The sequence below is a fragment of the Misgurnus anguillicaudatus genome, chromosome 7 (assembly GCF_027580225.2).
Source record: "Misgurnus anguillicaudatus chromosome 7, ASM2758022v2, whole genome shotgun sequence".
NCBI lineage: Eukaryota > Metazoa > Chordata > Actinopteri > Cypriniformes > Cobitidae > Misgurnus > Misgurnus anguillicaudatus.
Window position 1 is genome coordinate 21,789,725 of NC_073343.2, and position 24,391 is coordinate 21,814,115.

Below are 24,391 nucleotides of genomic sequence, written 5' to 3' on the forward strand. Positions count from 1 at the left end.
GGACTACAGTGGGGCAGCATGACTGCTTACAAATGAGAAAAAGAGGGTGGAGGGAAAGATAAGAGAGCTGGAGAGAGTGTGTATTTTGTGGGTGTTGGACTGACATAAATGGTCAAAATGGGATCTTTCCCACCATGTGGGGGTGGAGTGAACTACTGAGGACAGTCATTCTGCAAAAATTCATCCATTCCTCCCTTTTCCTGTTGTGTTTTTCTCTCATTCCACTTTTTTAGGATTTAAAAGAGTGGAATGTGAAGATATGAGAGGTTGAACTAACTGGATCTCAGGCCCACGGCTCAGGCTCTTCCTGGAGATTTTTTCCATCGCATTGCTGGAAATCCCAAGCCACGCCAGCGTTTGGGTGGTCAAGCTTTGTTTTGGAAAATGCTGTAGCTAGGTTGTTGCTGGTCCTGTCCAAGACAAATGTCAATCTTGGTCCCGCCATCTGGCAGAACAGTTGATCGACCACTGTTTTCCCGTTTTGATAATTGGATTTCCATAAACTTTTCCAGTTGCTTGGGATTAATCAACCGTTATTAAAAGTCTTTTCATTTCAGTTTAGATTTATCATTAATTCTTCATGACATCTGACTGACTCAGTAGCAACAATGTTCAACAGCAAAGTACACTATGTAATAATTTAGATTAGTACAAGAAATATATATTCACAAGTGTACACTGTCAGAAAAAATAGTCAAAATATGTACTCTAGCTGTCACTTTGGTGGTATCTTTTCAAAATATACACCTTTGTACCTAACGAGTTCATATTGGTACCTCAGACCCTGCTGAAAAAACCAGCATCAAACCAGCATGGACCATCATGGGAATTATGCTGGTCTATGCTGGTTTAGCTGGTGGTCACCAGCATACCAGCACCAAAACACAACATATGCTGGTATGACCAGCAGGGGATGCTGGTGCTAATGCTGGTTTAGCTGGTGCTAATGCTTGTTTGGTGCTGGTTTAGCTGGTGCTAATGCTGGTGCTGATGCTGGTTTGATGCTGGTTTAGCTGGTGTTCACTATCGGACCAGCACCAAAACACAACATATGCTGGTCTTGCTGGTATGCTGTTTTTTTCAGCAGGGGAGGGACATATTTGTTCCAAAGAGAGCCTATTAACACCTCAAATATACATATTATTGTAGTATCTTAAAACTACATATTGGTACTAAATGTATGCTTTTTAAAGAGTACTGCCCCAGTTACAGCTGTTGTACATATTTTGACCATCTAACATTTTAATGAATGTAGATAGATGTAGATAAATTTTTCATGTTCGTGAGAACCCTTTTAACCATACAGTACATACCAGCCAAGACAACATAGAAACCATAAGCTAGGTTTAGTTGTATCTTATAGGTAAGAGACTGCTGTTTGGAAGTTTCAGGTTTATTCACCTCTTGTTCTCATCGTAGGATCTACATCCTATTGTTTCTCCACGATAAGAGCTTCATTAACAATTAAGATTCAGATCTGTGTACCGGTGTTTGCTTGGTGATAGTTGCCTGCGAGGTTTCTCCAGATCTGGTGCCATGACCCGACCGTTGTGATCGATGTATAGGCAGACTTTACAGTCGAGAAAGCCATAGAAAATCAATGGTGTTTATTAAGACACGCTGTATGCAGTCAGTGTGGTCAAAGAATGATGAAGTGCACCGGTTTTTGTGTTTGTTTTACTGCAACATTTGAAAGGCTGAGAATCAAGGGTGGTTTGGGCCCTATTTTGAGGACACTCAATCACTTGAGGAATTCGGTATGGAAAGCTCACAAATCTCGTTTTACATCTGTAAGAAATAAAACCGTTAGCCTTGTAGTTCAAAGACTATGTAGCTCAGTATCACAAGGGTGATTTTGTGTCAGTAAAATGGTTTACAGGGACTTGTTATTGTGATTGTTTTTAAGTTAGCGAGATAATTACTCCTTTTGCATTCCAGGCCAAATCCAGCGACCTTGCATTTAAATTTCGAAGGTTTTTAATAAGATAGAAAGGCGCTAATTCGTCTGGCTCCTGAAGAACCTCCACCCTCAACAAAAACACGCTTATTTACTGACACACACACTCACATGCTGTAAACCTGCTGAGAGTGTCTGCTGAGGTGAAAGAAGGGCTGAGAAGGAATCTCAGGATTGTTTTCCAGGTGCTGTTCGTTCTTATTTGCACGTTTCTCGCAGCAGGAGACAGATGAGACGAGCTTGTGTACTGTTTACTGCACTTCAACTCTCACGACTTAGAGATTTAATCTTCTGACAAAATTCGAAATATGACAAACTTTCTTTTAAGCCAAGCTAAGCTCTGGAATCACTGTAAATAGCATTGTTTGTATTCAACGTGTAAGCAGAGCTAAGGGGGGCTGCAGTTTGCGAAATAACTGTTTACGCAAATTAGATTTAGCTGTGTATTACAGATTTAATATTTCACCTCAGAGGAAACGACATAAAGGCAGCTCCCCTAGATGTGTCAAGATGAATTTTACTATCAATCAATGACTTCAAAATAAGACATTATCATTTGTACAAAGTAAAGGAAATCAGTTTTAGTAAAATGCTAAGTAGAAAAGACATTTGTGACCCTGGACCACAAAACCAGTCATAAGTAGCAACAGCCAACAATGCATTGTATGGTTGATAGTTATCAATTTTGTATGCTAAAAATCATTAGGATATTAAGTCATGTTCCATAAAGATATTTATAAATAAAGATATTTCCTACCATAAATATATTAAAAATGTATTTAATATGTGTTGCTATGGACAATTCATTTGCACAACTTAAAAGGTGATTTTCTCAATATAATTTTTTTTTGCACCCTTAGATTCAAGATTTTCAAATATTGTTGTATTTTGGCCAAATATAGGGTGACATTACGTGGCATTTCCCCTCGGAAATGTCTAGGATTTTGCGCGTCCTCCAGAAGTCCCATTTGTCGACCGCATACGTCATCGGGGGACTCACATTTTAGTTAAAAACATTTTAAAATTAACATTTATTTTTCTTAAGACATACATTTATTGTAGTTTTGTTCTTACCTTGAAATGTAAAAGTTGCTTTTCTAGAAATAGAATCTGAAATATTAAACCTCGATGACGTATGCGGTCAACCAATGCGACCTCCAGAAGACGCACCCCAGGGTTTCCCGCAGCACATTTCAGTTAAGGCGGCCTGCCTAAGTTTGGAAACCCTACCGCCTTAACTAGGTCATCCCAAAAAAAAAAGATCACTGCACAAAGGCCGTCAAGTGCATCTCGGAGAATAACGTGTACGCGCATCACACCGCGAGCGGGGACACGCGCCACATGGCCAAAATGAGAAAGACGTGGTCAGGACAGTCACTTTCTGGAGGATAACTAGCCAGTTAATAAAACATCTTGGAGAATAGCGCGGACGCGCTTCACACCGCGAGTGTGCACGCGCACCACACGGCCGAAATGAGATAATACGTGGTCCGTCATGTCTGGAGAAAAGCCAGTTGATAAAAAACGTGTCCGTGAGAACTGTAAGTGGATTTATGTTTGGGGTTTATTTAAGCCTATTATTGCATTAGTCTATAGTTCTTACAAATTTAAAGTTAGCTGGTGATTTTGGTGTTTGAGCAACCTGCTAAGGTTTCACGTGCCTGTTGATTAGATATAATTGTTGAGCGCTCTTGCTCACTTTATTTATGTGCATTATTTACATGCTACAGTAGTTACACTTCTTTAAAATAATGTAATTAGTAGTGGGAAATAATCAGTTTTTACCATTTTTGCGCTATATATCATCGTTCGCCAGACGTTATACAACATCTGCTTTAGTTTCTGTTTATTAACCCTTTAGTTTCACTTCACCACGTATCTATTCCTGTTAGAGGTAAAAACATTTAATTCATTAATAATCTAGTATGTGTTAATTTTTTGTCATAGTTTCTTCAAAATTAATTTTATTTGAGTGTTTTAAATAAAAATATTTTAATTTTCATCAAGATGCATACGCCCCGCCCCTTTAATTGCCACGCCCTCTGCCCCAGACACCCGCCCAACCCTACCACCTTAACTAACAAATTTTCTGCGGGAAACCCTGCACCCGAAATCCTGGCCAGGACGTGCCTAGCCAAATATTGTCGTACCCTAAGAAACCATACATCAGTGGAAACTTATTCAGATTTTTTCAAAATTGACCCTTTTAACTGGTTTTGTTGTCCAGGGTCACATTTGTGTTTGTAAAGGAAGATTTGTTGTACTGCGTTACAGCACTTTTCGCATTAAAATATGCTAAGCTTTTATTTCTTTTAGTTTTCAATAGCCAAAAATTTTTCACATTTAGATTTTTCTGTTAGATTGCTCAGGTAATTCCTGGATTTCTAGTCTCTTTCATTCCCTGACACACATGGAAAAAAGTAAATGCAGAAATAACTCGCCTTTCCCTGTAATTCATCAGGGCCTGACGGCCGTGCGGCAGGCGCGGCTCAGGAAATGAGCGCGATCTTATGGGTCCGCGCGTCCTGATGAACTAAAGTAAATAAATAAATAAACTATGGCCGGCGGTGATTGTGCGGAACAGCAACCTGGGAGTAAAGTCATTCCCGCTATGCAGATTACAGACAGGACTAGAGCTGGGAACGAGGCTGCATTATTCATCGAGAATTCTGGCAGAGTCACAGACAGATTGATACTCACCCTTCCTGGCTACGGGCCAGAGAACCTCGGATCTCTCTTTGCCTGTCTTTCTATCTCTCCCTCTTTTCTGTCACCCCACTCCATCTGTTTTTTCCTCTCTTTTACTTGCTATCTTTTTGTTGTACATCTATCAACCTTTATCCTCTGCCTCTGCTTGTCTGCAGCCTCCTACTGTGTCTGAGGCTTTTCTTTCTTGTCTGGCCACAGCATGCTCTCTCTGTCTTACTCTTTATCTTCCCCTTTCTCCTTCTCTCGCTCCTGCACTTTCTTGCAGTGGTGTGTCAAGCATCTTACAGACAGCAGTCCAACTGTCATTAAGATGACTGGGTTTGCTGGAGCAGCATTTACTTGCAATACAAAGTGCGGCACATGCCCGCAATCTCACGCGTCAAGATACAGAAGGTGCGCGTAACTTTAAAGAGCCGGCCCGAATCATACTGTAAGTGTATTTAAATCATGGGTTAATTCCGAGTTAAAGGATGTTTTTGTGGCCTTTGATTTTGAAATAAGTGTACGTTTAGTTGAAACCGGTGTTCTTTTTCTTAGAAAAGTTTGTTCCTGTATTCATGTCCAGTATAGTGCAGAGGATTTTAAACTGAGTCCGGGGGATTTAGTCGCACAGTGGGATAATGACCCAAAAATAAACAGCTTAGTCTGATTAAAGCAATACTCCAACCAAATATCAAAATTACCCCATGATTTACTCACCCTCAAGCAATCCGAGATACATGTCCATCATCTTTTAGATTAACACATTTGGAGTTATTTAAGTAAATGTCCCTGCTTTTCCAAGCTTATAATGGGAGAGAACTGGTATCAGGGAACAACAAAAAAGTGCACCCATCCTTCACAGAAGTAATCCACGTGGCTCCAATGGGTTAATAAAGGTCCTCTGTTGGTAATCAATGTAATATTGTATTTTAAACTTTATAAACTATAATAGCTAGCTTTCGGTAACGACTGCATCTTGAAATCACGCAATTCTAGGGGTGTAACGGTACGTGTATTCATACAGGACCGTTTTGGTACAGGGCTTTCGGCACGGTGCACATGTGCACCGAATGGCCGAATGCAATCTTTTGTGTGCGGAACATAGGTCAATTTTCGTGTTTCCACACAAACGTATTAAGTGGCTGAAGTCTCCGCGTTCAGCGCAAGTCTTCTGTCAAACATATAACATAATTCGGCCCGCAGAAAGATTTGGATTTACTTAGTTGTATAGTCGTTTGATTAAGTGATGTAAACTTTTGCGTGTCGCGCCTAAACGCGTATGTTAAACGCGTGTCAATGCGCTGTTTTGTTCTTTCAAAAGTTCGTGAGAGGTTGTGCGTCTTTCGTTGCTACGCAATCATGAGTCGCACTTTCTGTGACAGCAAGAATAAGGAATGCGTGATCAGATTTTTCATCTGCACCTCACGTCAATCATATCATTGTCACAATGAGATCAGTTAGTCGGGACAGAGAAGAGCTGTAACCCGGGCTTACTCAGCTGTTACTCAGCTGCGGAGAAAAGATTTACCTACGTACTGTTATAAAATAATGTAAAAAAGTATGTTATTTAGTGGAGAACTTTGCAGCAGTATTTTATTTATTATTCTTTTTTATTTTATATATATTTTATTTATTATATTTTAATAAAAAGTGTTTAAAAAAGTGTAAACAAATTGTTAAAAAACGTTTATAGTAATAAACAACCTGCAGTTTAATGTTCATGCATGTTTCCCCTTACTGTACCAAAAATGATCCGAACCGTGGCCTCAAAAACCGAGGTACGCACCGAACCGTGATTTTTTTTTTGTACCGTTACACCCCTACGCAATTCACAAAGTCACTGTGCAACATACCCATGGCAACGAAAGCTCACTACACTAAAACTCATGTGTGAATCACGTGAGTCTAATGCTACTTGCACACCAAACACGTTACTCGCACTAGGTTTTCTCGCGGGATTTAAGTTAGTGTCATGTGAATTTTTTGCTCTAGTTAAAAAATTTTAACTTGCGAGAAAGGCGCCTTTGAGGCGAATAGCATGAGTTTTTGTGGCAATCACACTGCCCAATTCGCGTCATTCGCATCGCCCTGCACGAGGATGCGTCTGATCGCGTCTTTGCATTGACTTTGTATGCAATCTACTCATGCAAATCGTTGAACTCGCGTTTGGTGTGTATGCCCCATAAGATGGCCCTGTTACCGGAAGCTAGTTATTAAAGGGGACAGAGAATGAAAATACGTTTTTACCTGGTCTTAGTTAAATAATGGTAGTCTACCCGCATTCACGAACATACGAAAAGTGCTAGACATTCTGAACATCTCCATTTCATAGAAATGTCTGAAAATGGCCCAATTTGAACAATGGATACATGTTATGTGAAATAATTTGCATACATCCAGCCTCTAGCCTCCAACGGGAAGTAAATTGCAGCAGTGATCGCGAAGTTCAAAGCAAAATGGTGAGTCACGTTCCGAGGTGTGCTCTTCTATCTGTAAAATTTTGGTCTGTCCGTGTTCTGAAGATGGCAAAGTTTACATTCTTTTGTGTGGCAGCAAAGGCAGCCAATCAGCGTCAAACGCTTGCATTTCATATTGAGATTGCCAGTTTAGCCCGAAGGGATGCCAAATAGGTCCAAAACTACGCGTTTAAAATCCCCCACTCTAATAGAGCGTGAGAGAGGTTTTTAGGAAGCTTCTAAGGCATTACAAACCCAACCAAAATGTAAAAATATGTCACATTACTGAACAAGGATAAATATCCCGTTCAATCCTTCTATGTCACCTTTAAAGTTTGAAATATGGATATTTTTCTTACACAATTGCATTGATTACCCACAGAAGACCTTTATTAACCCATTGGAGCAGTGTGGATTACCTCTGTGAAGGATGGATGCACTTTTTTGGGGTTTAAAGTGAGAAGTTGTTCCCTGATCCATATTTTCTACCATTATAAAGCTTGGAAGAGCGAGGACATTTACTAAAATAACTCCAAATGTGCTAGTCTGAAAGATGATGGACATATGCATCTCGGATTGTTTGAGGTTGAGTAAATCATGGGATCATTTTGATATTTGGCTGAAGTATCCCTTTAATGACTAGCAATGCCAATGATTTTCATTCATATAATAGCAAAGAACAAAACTTTGCACTACTAAAAATAATAATTGTGTATTGTTTTCACCATATTTATAATAAGTCTTGAGAAAGATGATACCCACCTAGCCAGATTCTGAAAGTTTGTGAACCCTTGCACTAGTGTAATAGAAAAGTGTTATTTCTTTGCCTCTAGTGGCACCAAACCACAAATTGTCAAAAATAATGATTCTTTTTAAGCAGGTTTCCTCAACACTTTCATTTTCTGTAATTGGTCGGATAAAAAATACACTGTAAAAAAAATCAGTAGAAATTACAGTGTTACTTGCAGCTGGTTCCCAGTAACTTGCCGTAGATTTAAGTTTATGTAATTTAGGGGCAACATTTTATTCACAGTTAAATGAACATTAAACATTAACAAGTCTTTGTCTTTACAGAGTAAAACTAAAATAACAGCCTAAAGCAAAGCATTCTGGGAACCAAAAATCATCATCAACCTTTTTCTGTTTTTTGATTCAGATTTTGTTTCCCAGAATGCTTTGCTTGATGCTATTATTTTAGTTTTACTCTGTAAAGACAAAGACTTGTAAATGTTTAATTTTCATTTAGCTTTGAACAAAATGTTGCCAGTAAATAACATAAATTTAAATCTACGGTAAGTTACCGGCAACCAGCGGCACGTAACAATGTAATTGCTACAGAATTTTTTTTTACTGTTCCAGTATCACTCTATTGATTGATTTATCTGAATTAGCCAAAGCAAACAGCCATCTTTGCATAGCACCACAGTTGTTTAAACATTTCAGAAAACCGTAACCTACCAATGAATTGCTTATAATTGTCTCTGCAAGCTAAGATTGTGAAGATATTTTTTATCTATATCACTTTTATGTGCAGTATGCTTCAGATGGTATATAAACGCACCATGGGTGGTTTGCAGACAAGCTGATCTGAGGCTTAGATTAAATGCTTTCCAACCCAAGCCTCGAGGAATCCTGCTGGTTGAAGGGTTTAGCTCGAAAGCACATCTAAAAGATTTAATTTGGTTAACCAAGTTGTAGATGTATACCATATTCAGGTGCAATAATAATCAGCGTCAGAACAAAAATCCCATCAGGAGCGCCAAATGAAGCGTGTGCCATACTGTCTCATTGAATTATTTTCGTTCAGACCCAATCTAGAAATGCTTGAGATGCGGACTTTATTCCAGTTTGCAGTGCACTTGACAACACGACGTAACGCAAGCAGCTCAATAATGAACAAACAAACCAGCGTCTCTGCGGGACGTGTAATCTAACACTCCACAGAAAAAGCCACTGATGGCGCTAATAGGAGCTCAGCATTGACAGACAGACATGCTGTTGTTTCAGACACTCCCTCCGCTGGGTGTTATTGCGCAGCGGTGGCCGGATTGTCACAGAATGGGGTCTGTGTAGAGGCGAGGAGCCACGCCTGTTGCCACTCCCCTTTCCTCTTGTATTCTTCTAGCATTGTTCCTCCATCCATACATCTGTTCCTAACAGGATCTGCTTACAACAGTCATCCCTTATAAGTATTAAAGCTTTATCTAGCAGATGGTCCTTCACTTTTTTGACAAAGTGTACTTTTTGTTTACTTTTATCGCTTTTTACCCCAAAAAGCTGGGACTGTACTTATGAGAAAATGGCCATACTCTTTCAGTGGCACTAAACTGACTCATATTTCCATTAGCAGACAGTAATGTTGAGCATATTGTATAGCAAAGAAGGCTGTTTTGCGAGAGGAAAGTAGGCACTTGGTCGGTGTTTGTGTCATTTAATGGAGAACAAACTGCTCGCTGGGGTGTGGGTCTTATTCAGCCAGGGCGAGTTATCTGGCTGTAAAACCGCTCCCCGAACTCCTTTCAATTCTCTCTCTCTCTCTCTCTCTCTCTCTCTCTCTCTCTCTCTCTCTATCTCATTTTCTCAACCTTTAACCAGCCCCAGAGGGACTGACCTATAGGCTTATAACATGGGTACATAAAACTCTATTTAGCATTATTCTATTAAAAAACCTTAAAGGATTAGTCCATTTTCTTAAAAGAAAAATCCAGATAATTTACTCACCACCATGTCATCCAAAATGTTGATGTCTTTCTTTGTTCAGTCGAGAAGAAATTATGTTTTTTGAGGAAAACATTGCAGGATTTTTCTAATTTTAATGGACTTTAATAGAGCCCAACATTTAATACCCAACTCAACACCCAACAGTCTTCCTCAACGGAGTTTCAAAGGACCATAAACGACCCCAAACGAGGCACAAGGGTCTTATCTAGCAAAACGATTGTCATTTTTGACAAGAAAAATAAAAAAGATGTACTTTTAAACCACAACTTCTCGTCTAGGTCCGGTCCAGCGCGACCTAACGTAAATGCGTAGTGACGTAGGGAGGTCACGTGTTACATATATAAAACGCACATTTGCGGACCATTGTAAACAATAAATTGCCACTAAGACATTAATTAGTATCATACAACAACGTAGGAACGGCCCTCTTTTAAGACACTTGTAAACACTGGGGCGGAGTTTCGCGTTCGTCCTCTGTTACCTGTTGACGTCATGACGTATTGCGTGAGGTCAGCTGGCGCATCACGACCGTTTCTAGACAAGAAGTTGTGCTTTAAAAGTGTATATTTGTTATTTTTATTGTCAAAAATGACAATTGTTTCGCTAGATAAGACCCTTATGCCTCGTTTGGGATTGTTTATAATCCTTTGAAACGTCGTTGAAAAAAACTGTTAAGTGTTGAGTTAAGTATTAAATGTTGGGCTCTATTAAAGTCCATTAAAATTAGAAAAATCCTGTAATGTTTTCCTCAAAAAACATAATTTCTTCTCGACTGAACAAAGAAAGATATTAACATTTTGGATGACATGGTGGTGAGTAAATTATCTGGATTTTTCTTTTAAGAAAATGGACTAAACCTTTAAGCTTTTTCGTGCATGTGTGTTAGCTTTTAAAACGTGTTTTTAAACAAGTCTTGGTTGTTTGCAAGAGTGACGACCACAATCTACAAATCCACTCCTAAAAGATTCGGGAAATGACAACCACATTTTCATCAAATTCACATAGCGTGTACAAAACCGAACTGCGCAACTAGTTTGTTAATGCAACAACGTCACTTTCTATTCAACATTGACAGCCTGTCTGAGATGTGCGTGTTTCTGTAGGAGTCACGGAGATGGGGGAATGTGTTTCATTGACTCATTCGTAAATTTTGACAACAGTTTCTCTTTTCACCATATTTTCTCCCACTGGCTCTGCGGTTTCTAAGAGGAAGAGCATAAACAAAGCATAGCAAGTCTTCCAAAAGCTGTTTACTAAAAGTTTCTGAATGATAATGATGATGGCTTTTAATTTACTCAGAAATAGCTAACTCAAAATGTGCAACAGTAAAATGCTAAAATGTTGCTATGGTTACTGGTACTTAACCTATTACAGGTTTGTGCGCTTTTATTACACGGTCACAAAAAGCGTTAATTTCGGAGATCCAGATCTGCAGTTGTCACTTCCAAGCCAGTAAAACAAACACCACCTTTCAAACAAACTTAAAAATGTAGTTGGTGCATTGTGTCATCACTTTTTTGTGTTTAAGATATTAAAATAAACCCTTGGTTCAGACTAACGTTCTATAAATAAATGACTACAACATTATCGTACCAGACAACTAGTCAGAATTTTCAGTTTTATTTGGTGATTATTTGTTCATTTTAAGGATTTTGGCAGCCGAAAATTTCAACCAAAAAATAATGCTGTTCTGTCTCCTGGATTTCAGTCTCACTGCAGACGTTATCATAGCGCTACACAGCAAAGCGTGATCGTGACAGCTGTGTGCAAATAATCAAAATTACACACGAGTTCTTTGTAATGCACCACTGCCTGTGATTGACTTTATTGTGTCTCTACCCTCGGAGATCACGTACATTGTTTTGCATGTTGTTGTTTTTTTGAGTTAAAGTTTCTCTGAAACGTAACAGGCTATCAAATATAGTTGTTAAGGTTTATCAGGTTTGTCAGTAACTGATGATGAAGTGCACAGTTTTCAGTAACTTATGCTGGACTGGTTCAGTATGCGTCATGTGCTGATCACTGAAGCTCTTTTTGAAGCCAAAAATTATGTTTTGCCTGTTGCTTTCATTAAAATGATTATGTATATTAATTGACCGGGCTGCTTTACTTTACTACTCTTTTGCATATAATAGTTTTCTAGAACTATACATTATTTAGAGAGAACTGTTCAATTTTATTCTGTTTGCATACTAAATTAAAGGAAGACAGCATCGTTTTTCAATATTTTACTATGTTCTTACATCAACTTAGACAAATTAATACATACCTATCTTTATTCAATGCATGCACTTAATCTTTGTACAGCGCCTCGTGAATGTGTTAGCATTTGGCCTAGCCCCATTCATTCCTTAGGATCCAAACAGGGACGAATTTAGAAGACACCAAACATGTCCATGTTTTCCCTATTTAAAGACTGTTACACGAGCAAGTATGGTGGCAAAAAATAGAACGTGGTGATTTTTTTTAAGCGGATAAAAAATGAGAACTATATTTGTGGCGAAAGAGCACTTATTGCGGCACTTCGACATCAGGTGCAGTAATATTGACGAATAATATTGACGGAAGTTTGGGCAACAAGGGGAGTAGTCAGGAGCACTGAGGTCGAAGTGCTGCAAACTAAGTGCTCTTCCGCCATACAATATAGTTCTAATTTTTTTATCCAATTAAAAAATCACCACATTACTTGTGTAACTACTCATGTAAGTGGAAGTGGTTGGTGGCTTCTAAATTCAGCCCTGCTTCGATCCTAAGGAATGAATGGGCCTAGGCTAAATGCTAACACATTCACGACACGCTGTACAAAGAATGAGTGCACACATTGAAAAAAGATAGGCATGTATTAATTTGTCTAAATTGAGGTAAGAACATAGTAAAATATTGAAAAACGGTGGTGTTTTCCTTTAAAGGGACACTTTAACCATTTGCATTAAGCTTTGTGTCGTTAGAATCCCAGTCATGTTTTTGAATGGTCGTGCATCATTTTTTTCAGTTGCCGCTAAGACAGGAGAAATACAGATTTCAGTGTTGCACTTCCTTCTTTTAATGATGTAAAAATCATAATTTTACATCATTGAAAGCAGGAAGTCCAATATTTTTGTTGAGGAGTGAGACTACAAACACCCCTTTTCTCGGTCAAATAGGCACCAAATTCAAAATGTATGTTACATTTCGACTACAAATATGATGCACTTTCAATAAAGATTAATGTTTCTACGGGTGAAATGCTCCTTTAAGGATACTTAGTATTGTTGTAGTATTGTTTAGTGTTATTTTCAAAAAAGTTTGACTATTTTATTGGTTTGTAGTTATTTATTTATAGTACAACTCAGATTCATTAAATGAATGAAGTTAAAAACTTTAAAATTAAAACAATATACACATTAGTTTTTATTCACTTTCACTAGTTAATTTCGTAGTCTGATAGTTAATTATGGTAATGATTGTTTGGATGCATTTTCTAGGCATTGGTCGTTGAAAACGTTATCTTGAGCGATGCAATTTTCTAATTGCTATTTAAATCATTTAGCAATTATAAAAAATGAAATGCTGGCAAAATTAATTAGTGGAAAACATTAAGTAGCACTGTTCATCTTCATTAAGAAAATCACAAATCTTTCGTTTTTGTATGGCTCCAGGGAAAATTTTGCTCCCTCGTATAGATTTACCACAAATCCCGTTTTAGGCAATAATCGGGGTGAAGCGTTAAGATCTTTCTCACCTCAGCCTGCAAGAGCTTACCAAACAGTTGAAATTGGTTGCCAAAGAAACGAAAGACGGGGCAGAGGAAGTGTTGCCATGTCTGTAAGACAACCTCAATGATTTTGATGTGCTTGCATCACTTCTGAGCATAAAATGATTTATATAGAAAATGTGGATGTGTCAGGAAAATGTGTAGTTTGACATAAAAGAAGTCAAACATATTCCTCTGTCATCTTTTCAGATCTACCTGCTGATTATACTGTATAATCACGATATAGATGTGACCATTAAAAGCCAGGTTTGTGTAATGACCTGGTTAAAATGTATCAGTGAATTCTCAAGGGTTTATGATATTGTGTAGGAGATATCTTTTGCACTCAATCCCCGGTAAGTAGTGCTGGTTATTAGAGAATCGTATCAGTGTTTGGTGTAACAGTTTGATTTTATCTCGCTTATGCTAATTCTTTATCCAGTTTGAAATATGATCTCAGCCGTATTTCTTTACACCTTTCTGTGTAAGGCATCTATATCTTAAAAGAGTGCATGGATAGACAGACAGATTGAACATTTGTCATAAATACTGGATATTTATTTAAAATATATTTATAGTTAACATTTGATTTTGGCAAAAATAAGGCTACCTTTTCAAAGCGTTATCATGTAGAGGGTGTTCCTATGATGCCATAAAATGCCATCTAGGTAGGGATGTAGTTTCAAGTCAGACTTACCCCAGAGTTAATGCACTTTAAATGCATTCTGTGTACAGATGTGCCTTAGTTCTTTCAAAGCAGCTTCCATCAGTGCAAGAAAAACATGAACCGTCTCAAATCATTCCTCGCTCTTGTTTGCCTAAGGCTGAAAAAGCTGATCTCTCACCTTCCTTATTTACATTTCATCAAACCACTGTCTGTCGTTTTGCATTTAAATGGATTTTCTGCATGGGAAAAGAAAAAAATCAGATTTTGACTGATGATCTAAATTTATTTTATATGATAAAATGAGTCGCTTTTATGGTTTTTAGCATCATGATCCAAGGGCAGAGTTTGCCTCTTGGCATATTGTATGGCCATATGTGAAAGCTTTAGTTTGGTAAAGCACTAGAAATTGTATAAAGCTCTCTTAAAGCATACTTAACTTCAATAACCAATAATTTAAGTGGTTGATATCATTGCAAAAAATTAAAATTGACATGAAATGTTCCCGAACATCTAGGGCTCTATCTTACACCTGGCACAATGCAAGTTTCCTTTTTGCTAGTTTCCACCCTGCGCAATTATCATTTTCAAGTTTAGCGCCACATTGTTTAAATAGCAAATGCATTTGCGCCCCCATGGGCATTCTGGTCTGAAAACGAGGTGTGTTCAGGCGCATTGTTGGCACGTTGTTATTTTGAGGCAATTAAAATAGACTACGCCATTGACCAACAAAAGCCTGCTCTAAAGTCAATGGCCCAATATGTTTTTTTTGTTATTTTAAGAGCGCATTAGTAATATGCGCCTATAAACGGGACGACAACGTGGGTGCTTATCATATACATGAATGGGCAGCAGCACAAAAACGCTATTAAATATGAAAGATTAAAGGATTGAATGTAAAAGATTATTATTGAGTCTCTTGGACATAAATGAGGACCGATTATGAGACGTTAGAAGGCACAAAGAGCTGCTTCACCTGTAGCCTGGTAAGTAAATAAATGCTTTTCTTTAAACAAATGGATCTGTTTTTAAATGTTTTTTTTGCTACCTCACGGATTTAATGTATATGATGACTCTGTACCTGTGGATATGGTGGGATTCTTTATCTCCTGTTTGTTACAAATAAGGTATTTTTAGAGTACAAACCTTTTCTTACATGCTTGTTAATAATTTTTTAACGATATCGAATAGCTAATTAAAAGCCTGCTTTTTACTTCCATGACTAAAAGAAAACGAGTTTTAAAGGTTTTAATAAAAAAAAAAATTCAAAGTGAAAAACAACACAATTATTTAACATTAATCTTAAACTGGTGATCTTCTTCCTCCACTTAGTTTTTCAGTTTACAAAGTCCATCATCTAAATAGGGATTAGACATAGCGCTGGCGCAACTGGCTTTTAAAGGTGATGAGAGCTGAGACTCTCATTGGTTTATTGCACGTTACGCCCAAAATACTCCCATTAGTCATTAAAAAAAAGGACCAAACCATTTTTCCCATCGTTAAATTAGCAAAAGTGGATTCGCACACGCCCATTTAGACGTTGCGCTGTGCGCTTTAGACAATGCGTTTAGATCGGTAAAATAGGTCCCCTACAGTTCATGACATCTACAATATTTGTTGAGCTAAAAATAATACATTTTATTCCAGTTTGCTTATTGGCCATTTTAGTTTTCCAGCTATGAGAAAATGTAAAATTATAATCAGCTTTGACATGTGTGTTTCGTGCAGCCTGCAGTTGTAAACATGCACTGTTAAATTAAAGTTTTACTGTTTATATTTTATGTAAATTGCCATTGCAATCTGGCAACGTATGCATACACTAATACCTTTAAATCGTATAATTCTGTTATTTATACAGTACACTGTTAACATCATGTACTTGTTTATCTTCCTGCAGTTGTGGAGTTTACTTGAATTTTTTGATAACCGTTGAAGGTTACTTAAGGTACCTTTGTACATCATTGTGATAAACTTACTTATGTAACAAAGGTGTTTTGAGTGCATAAGACAATAGAGGATTAGTAGCACCCCATACACCTGTTGAAGCTCTCTATAGCCATGTTCCTTTCTGAATTATAGGAGCTGTCTGCTTGTTTACCTTCGGTTTGTTGGCTTTTATTTATTCTCCAAGGTTTTTCTCTGGTGCTTTCTTGTTCTCCCTTGTTTCTCTGTCCACATAGGATTTTGCAGATTTCAACGGCTCTGTGGAATATCAAGTAATGACTTTACGGTGCCAAGCCAACCTGCTGCTCTCAGCCAGAGCCCTGTCTCCATCAATGACTGCTGATTTGATGATGTGCTTTGAAGAACAGTATTTCTATAGGCAATAATTATCCGCTGTGGGTCTTTTCATCGCTCAAAAGTCCAATCTCCATACAAACTAGCTCGTTACAATCAACGTCTTAACGTCCTTTACCAGCCTTTCAGTCTTTGACGCAAACCATGGAGATTACCTGCTTGTTTAGCGTCCTATGACACGGTCACGTTGTCCCTCACCGTGGCGAGTGGCCGAGAACACAGCGTTCTGCCGCCTCTCAGAAGGTGAAGGTATGCCTAGGGGTCGAGGCTGCTCCCAGATTGAATTTTATATGTAACAATCTGTTTACATCTCTGCAGCAGATGCCTGGCAACAACATCCATGTGACGAGTGGCGAGCAGCTGTCATTGTCAAAAGAGAAATCACAGCAAAGGCACAGATAACATCGGGCTGTAGCTCTGCTTAAAAAGATGTGGAAATGTTTTTTTATCACCTTTTCGTTCATCACACTAGCATTAATCAGATGCATTAACACGTAAACAGCGAGTACTACAGTAGCGCCTAGGTGATGTCAGCGTGATTTGCTGTGTTGACTTATATTTTTTGAATAAATCAGCAAGAAAGCTTTACTTGATGTGAGTGCATTTCATTTGATTTATTACATTTTGTTTGGGCAGACATTCAGCAGGGTGAAAAGAAATAACTGATTAAAAGAAAGCCGCACCTGCTAATACAAACAATGGCAAAATACAACCAATTTAAAGACATAAGAATGTATTACTCACAAATCCACAATCTTGCAATCGTTGCATTCTAATTGGTGTATGAAATATTTTTTGTTTATCCAAGGGTCGAATTATTGTGCCTATATATATATATATATATATATATATATATATATATATATATATATATATATATATATATATATATATATATATATATATATATATATATATATATATATATATATATATATATATATATATATATATATATATATATATATATATATATATATATATATATATGTATATATATATGTACACTCCCCTAAAGGATTATTAGGAACACCTGTTAAATTTCTCATTAATGCAATTATCTAATCAACCAATAACATGACAGTTGCTTCAATGCATTTAGGGGTGTGGTCCTGGTCAAGACAATCTCCTGAACTCCAAACTGAATGTCAGAATGGGAAAGAAAAGGTGATTTAAGCCATTTTGAGCGTGGCATGGTTGTTGGTACCAGACGGGCCAGTCTGAGTATTTCACAATTTGCTCAGTTACTGGGATTTTCACGCACAACCATTTCTAGGGTTTACAAAGAATGGTGTGGAAAAACATCCAGTATGTGGCAGTCCTGTGGGTGAAAATGCCTTGTTGATGCTAGAGGTCAGAGGAGAATGTGCCGACTGATCCAATCTGATATAAGAGCAACTTTGACTTGAATAACCACTCGTTACAACCGAGGTATGCAGCAAAGCATTTGTGAAGCCACAACACCCTTGAGGCGGATGGGCTACAACAGCAGAAGACCACACGGGTACCACTCATCTCCACTAGAAATAGGAAAAGAGGCTACAATTTTCACAAGCTCACCAAAATTTGACAGTTGAAGACTGGAAAAAATTTTGCCTGGTCTGATGAGTCTCGATTTCTGTTGACACATTCAGATGGTAGAGTCAGAATTTGGCGTAAACAGAATGAGAACATGGATCCATCGTGCCTTGTTACCACTGTGCAGGCTGCTGGTGGTGGTGTAATGGTGTGGGGGATGTTTTCTTGGCACACTTTAGGCCCCTTAGTGCCAATTGGGCATAGTTTAAATGCCACGGCCTACCTGAGCATTGTTTCTGACCATGTCAATCCCTTTATGACCACCATGTACCATCCTCTGATTGCTACTTTCAGCAGGATAATGCACCAAAGCTCGAATCATTTCAAATTGGTTTCTTGAACATGATAATAAGTTCACTGAACTAAAATGGCCCCCACAGTCACCAGATCTCAACCCAATAGAGCATCTTTGGGATGTGGTGGAATGGGAGCCTCGTGCCCTGGATGTGCATCCCACAAATCTCCATCAACTGCAAGATGCTATCTTATCAATATGGGCCAACATTTCTAAAGAATGCTTTCAGCACCATGTTGAATCAATGCCACATAGAATTAAGGCAGTTCTGAAGGCGAAAGGGGGTCAAACACAGTATAAGTATGGTGTTCCTAATAACTCTGTCTCAATTTATCTAACAATGGACCAGGCCAAGGTTCAACAAAAATTGCGAAAGAACAAATTCAAAAGCAATTTATTTATTGCAATGCTCTCTTGAGAGAAGAAACACATAATAGCTAACACTGAAGGACAGAGATAATGATGTGTAGGGGATTGCCAAATATTTTGAAAGCTTAAAATTTGTTTTAGGATAGAAATGGCAGAAGATGAAAGGGATTAAAGAGCTTTCGGTTTTGGTGTTTACTTTAAACTGCAACATAGAGACCCATATCAACATGAATTTAAATAACTCTTATACTGTAATTATATTCACTATATTCCATGTCTTCTGTGATTTGGTGTCTTCTGTAGCTCAACAGGTAGAGCACCTCGGTTATAGGTTTGATTTCCAGAAAACGCACAACACTGTGTTGTGCAAGTGCATACATTTGTCGGAGCAATGGTGTAGTGGGCAATGCTCCAACATATAATGCAGACACACTTAAAAAAATGCATACATGTAAATGAACCATGTTGTGCTAGACTAGCATGTCACTGTCGTGATGTTTTGTCTCATTAGGTGATCGTTGCATGTCCCGTTTGACACGTCAGTGTTGTTTATTCTCTCCCTGATCACATCTCCGCTATGAAGTCAATTCACATTCAGGTGGCATTTACCTGCAAATGAAAAAAATGCTCATAATTGTCATAATTTTTCTAAAATCCTCGGTGAGAACAAAAAGCCTGAGCACTTGTATAATGACACATAAACACACAGTGCTTAAATATGAGAAGCTTTTCAGAGACGCGTCTTTCTTCTCCACACTTATTGTGATATGGCATTATTGTTCTCTTTCTTTCTTTCGATCTATCATTTGAGGTAATTACAGCCTCTCTCTCAAAAAAGGAGCGGCTCTATATTGGACTCTCTGCCCGTAACGCATCATAAAAGCACTAACAGGCCGTAGTTTCTTTGTGAGATGTGCATATTTTAAACATTATGTGTGATTGTTTCATGGCTTGACTACATTTGTAATACAGTTAGCAAGTAAATTAATCAGTGTCTGGGTCGTGCTTACGAAGTATAACATTAGTCAACAAAGTCTGTGGTATTGCTAATTTTGCCATGCGATGCATTTTCCTCTTTATTCATCAATTTATTGGAATTGTTTGGACATTATATGCTTACTGTACATTTCTGAAGGAAGAGGTCCCCACATTCTTAAAGTGACAGCTGAAAGATAAATAAAATTTTGTTATTAAATACACACACTGATATTATATATAAAAAACAGGGTTCACACAGGTCCTTGAAATCCTGAAAGTTTGTGAATCTGGGGGGGGGATCAATGCCCTGGGAAGTTTTGGAAATATACATACATAGATACATATCCTTGAAAATCCTTGAATCAATTTTATGCGAGAAGTTTTTTGGAAAAAAATCCATATTATTTCCTGTGTAGTGTAGGATAATATCTTAAAAATTCTAACATTTTTAAGCACACATGCTAAACTGTTCGCTTTAAATGCTTATATCTTCTGTATGCGAATGTTGATTCATACCAAAATGCTTTTTTGCATAGTTGTGACACATGAAAACGGGTTTCGGGTCAAGTAAAACTGTTGTTCCCTGAGAAGGGAACGAGACACTGCGTCTCCCTTGCCATATTCTTGCGTCCCTAACGCCGTCTTTGGCAATATTTCAGATAGTGAAATACTTCCTAGCTCTCATGTCACCTCTTTGTTGTTAAGCCTCACCATTGGTTGAATTTGATATACACATTCAGACGCACTTAACCCTGGAGGCGTCCCCAAAGTGTCACCGCAGGGACCCAGCGCAAGTTCCCTCGAAAAGGGAACTGTAACAATGTATCTTAAAAGGTAACCTTGCTCTCACTTGAAATGTGTCCCCACATTAAGTCCTTGAATTTGAGGGTATTGAACCTGGAAAGTCCTTGAAAGGTCCTTGAATTTGAAGTTAACTAAGTTGTGGGAACCCTGAAAAAATATTTAGCAGAATGTTCAAACAGTTTTATTAAAGAGTAACTAAACCCTAATCCAACTTTTTTTAGTTACTGATCTGTAAGAATGATGGTTTATTAGTGCTGTTCATTGATTTTAGTAAGTTTTTTGACATTTGGATATAAAGTGTTTCAATACTACAATATATGGTGTAAAAACGTCTGAGTGCTGCCCTCTTCAGGTTGAACGGTGGCTACTGCAGTTGAATTTTCCTATTGGATGTTGGGTCCAAAAAATTACTCGTGACGTAAGCAGGTTCAAGCTTACCACGCCCTTGTTACGATCTCACCACACACTTGGTACAAGCTTAGTTTGTCTCCTCTATCCCCGTTGGGATCTGCCCACTTTTCTTGCATTTTTCAAATATTGCCAGTGGGTGGAGTCAGGCACTGACCAGGGGTTTAGTTACGCTTTAACCCTTAAAAGAAAATTAATTGTGATCAAAGTCAGTCAAACACAAAAAAGGTTCAAATCAAATATCTGTTTTTAAATATCACATTTTAAATAATCCACAAGCATTAAGAAATTTGTTGTAATGTTGTTGCAACACATCCTCATCCCTTGACGCCACTTGACCATGCGTCAATGTTACGCGGAGGGTATACCTTTCGCGTCATTTTTTGACGAACTGGGGACTTCAATACTATTACGTCCGTTGCATTCTCTTTCCTATTTTCTTACCATTTTCGCGTCGGTTTAGGGTTAGATTACGCAAAATTAAACAGTGTACGCGAAATTAAACAGTTGTCACCTGGCGTTGGGGTTAGAGTTAGGTACGACAGTTGTCACCTGGCGTTGGGGTTAGAGTTAGGTTTGGGTAGGGATGTCATTATGTAAATCTAACCCTAAACCGACGCGAAAATGGTTAGAAAATAGGAAAGAGAATGCAACGGACGTAATAGTATTGAAGTCCCCAGTTCGTCAAAAAATGACGCGAAAGGTATACCCTCCGCGTAACATATTGACGCATGGTCAAGTGGCGTCAAATATTGACGCCATGGGGTGAGGATGGGTTGTGTTGTTTCCTCTAGAAACTAGAAAAGCTCTTGCAAATACCGCCATGTTAATGGCGAATCCGCCATGGTGAAAGCGCCATTGGCTTTTAAATTGAATGGGAGATGAGACTGTAATTGGTTTATTGCATGTTACGCCCAAAACACACCCATGAATCATTAAGAAAACAGGTACTACCCTTTTGTGCCATGCATCTGGCGCACTGACTGTCATTAAACTAGCAAAATTGGATTCGGACACCCTAAGTGCATATGTGGCATGCGCTTCAGACCATCCGCTTAGTTCTTTAAATAGGGCCTTGGTCTCCTTTCATATTTCATGGGAAAACCCAACAAAATCTCATACGTAATTTGTATTCGTACGACCATATTGGTATGTTTTTGTTTGAGGTTCGGTGTGGGGTTTCATTATTGTTTACTTTATTAAACGTACGTTTTTGGACAATTCACTTTGTAGGAATTCAAACTAATTTGCTAAGATGGTGCGGATTGTTTGCTTTTATTTATTTAACTATCTCTCTAAGCAAAGAGTCAAAGACAGTCTTTGGTCTTAACCTGCTGTGTTTACATATTTTTATTATTATTATTGGTGCCTGCGTTTTAACATGTAGCGCTGTGCCTGGAGTGGTTACATCACCTCTCCTCTGAGTGTTATCAGACAGCACACAAGCAAGAGCAGCATTACAGCACTCCAGCCGCTTCTCTCCCGCTGACATTTGCCGTTCATTCACATTCACATCAGCATGAGTTTTCTTTTCTGTGGATCTTTTTATGCCTCTCCAGTACACCTTTTCAATTTCTCTGGCTTCATCCTTTGTTAGGCTGTTGTTGTCTTGTAAAGGACGAATAAAAGCAATTATTCCTTCAATGAAGGAAGGTCAAATTGAATGTTTTGATAAAAAGTTGGACTTTGGCCTGCAATATTCAGTTTAAAATGTGAAACTGTGCTACCAGTGCATGGTTTTTCATTTAATTATTAATTAATGCTTTATTACTGTAGGTTACAAGGAAGAAATTGAAGTTATTTTACACTAGGTTGATTCGGTGGTTTTCCCTTGAATAGTACTGACAGACAGCGCTGTTGTTTTACTTTACAATACGTGCCAAACTGATGTACGGATTTTTGCGAATTCAAAATGCATATTGGCAAAAAATGTATTAATTATTATTATTAAATTTTGCCAAAAAAAGCCACATGTTATTTTGATGATCCTGAATATATACGTGGAAAGAATAGCTATTTGCCTGATCATCCCTAATGTTTACTTTGTCCTTTTCTCTATAGAGGAACGACCAGACTGTTCCAAGGCAAGGTGTGAGGTGCAGTTTTCTCCACGCTGCCCGGAGGACTCCATATTAATTGAGGGATACGCTCCACCGGGTGAATGTTGCCCTCTGCCCAGCCGCTGCGTGTGCAGCCCAGCCGGGTGTTTACGGAAAGTTTGCCAGCCGGGGCACCTCAACATCCTGGTATCCAAGAGCTCAGGCAAGCCTGGGGAGTGCTGTGACCTCTACGAATGCAAACCAGGTAACTGTGAGATAAATGAGTCCATTGTGAAGTAGGTTATTGTGTTATGTGTGAATGAATAGAATGTCCCTGCTGATAAAACACTACCTTAATTGGTCTTAAAGGAAAACACCACCGTTCTTACCTCAACTTAGATGAAATAATACATACCTATCTTTATTCAATGCGTGCACTTTTAATCTTTGCACAGCGCTTCTTGAATGTGTTAGCATTTAGCCTAGCCCCATTCATTCCTATGGCTCCAAACAAAAGTTTTATTTTGTGCCACCATACTTGCTCGTTTAACTACTCATGTAACAGTCTTTAAATAGGGAAACATGGAAGTGTTTGATGGCTTCTAAATTCATCGCTGTTTGGATGCTAATACATTCAAGAGGCGCTGTACAAAGATTAAAAGTGCACCCATTGAAAAAAGATAGGTATGTATTAATTCGTCTAAGTTGAGGTTAGAACATAGTAAAATATGGAAAAACGTTGTTTTTTTCCTTTAAAGCAACATTCCTATCAGCCAATCAGATTTATTGATTAAGTTTAGATGCTTATGCTGCATGCACACTTTCCCAAAAGCATTGTTAGCCAACTACTGTCGTAAGTTTCATCGTTACTAATAAAGTTCAACAATTTGGTGAAACCATAGTTCAAACGAACATTCGTAAGCTGCATCGCAAACTTGTGTGGTTTGAACGACAGCTCTTCACCTGTGGTTAGAAGCATAGTTTCCTCACTGTAAAAAATACTTTGCTGCCTTAAAATTTTTTGTTGAATTAACTCGGATTTACAAGTTATTTCAACTTACTATTATTTATCTTGACTAAAAAATTTGTTTTTATAACTACACGTGAGTTGTTATAACCTATAAAATTAAGTTGACTCTTTTCATCTATATTTTATAAGTTGTGACAACTCATCTCTGTTGACATGACTTGTAAATCTGAGTTGATTTAACAAAAAATTTTAAGGCGGCAAAGTATTTTTACAGTGCTCTTATTATAATATGTAGACGTACGTTGATCATGCTTTTAAACAAAATAAGCAAATAACATGTATTTCATTCTATATCCATTATTCTAAATTAGAAAAAAAATATTTTACGTCTTTAAGTTTGTAAACAGAATTAAAGCGCTGTATTTGAAAC

At 38.0% G+C, this 24,391-nt stretch overlaps 1 protein-coding gene across 1 annotated transcript in view; it reads left to right on the forward strand.

Annotated features, from left to right (window-relative positions):
* Positions 1–24,391, forward strand: part of LOC129417003 (cysteine-rich motor neuron 1 protein) — a 134,342-nt gene that overhangs the window by 47,603 nt on the left and 62,348 nt on the right. Inside the window, 1 exon segment of the mRNA XM_073869573.1 lies at positions 23,014–23,256. Within this exon segment, the coding sequence (XP_073725674.1) occupies positions 23,014–23,256 (243 nt within the window).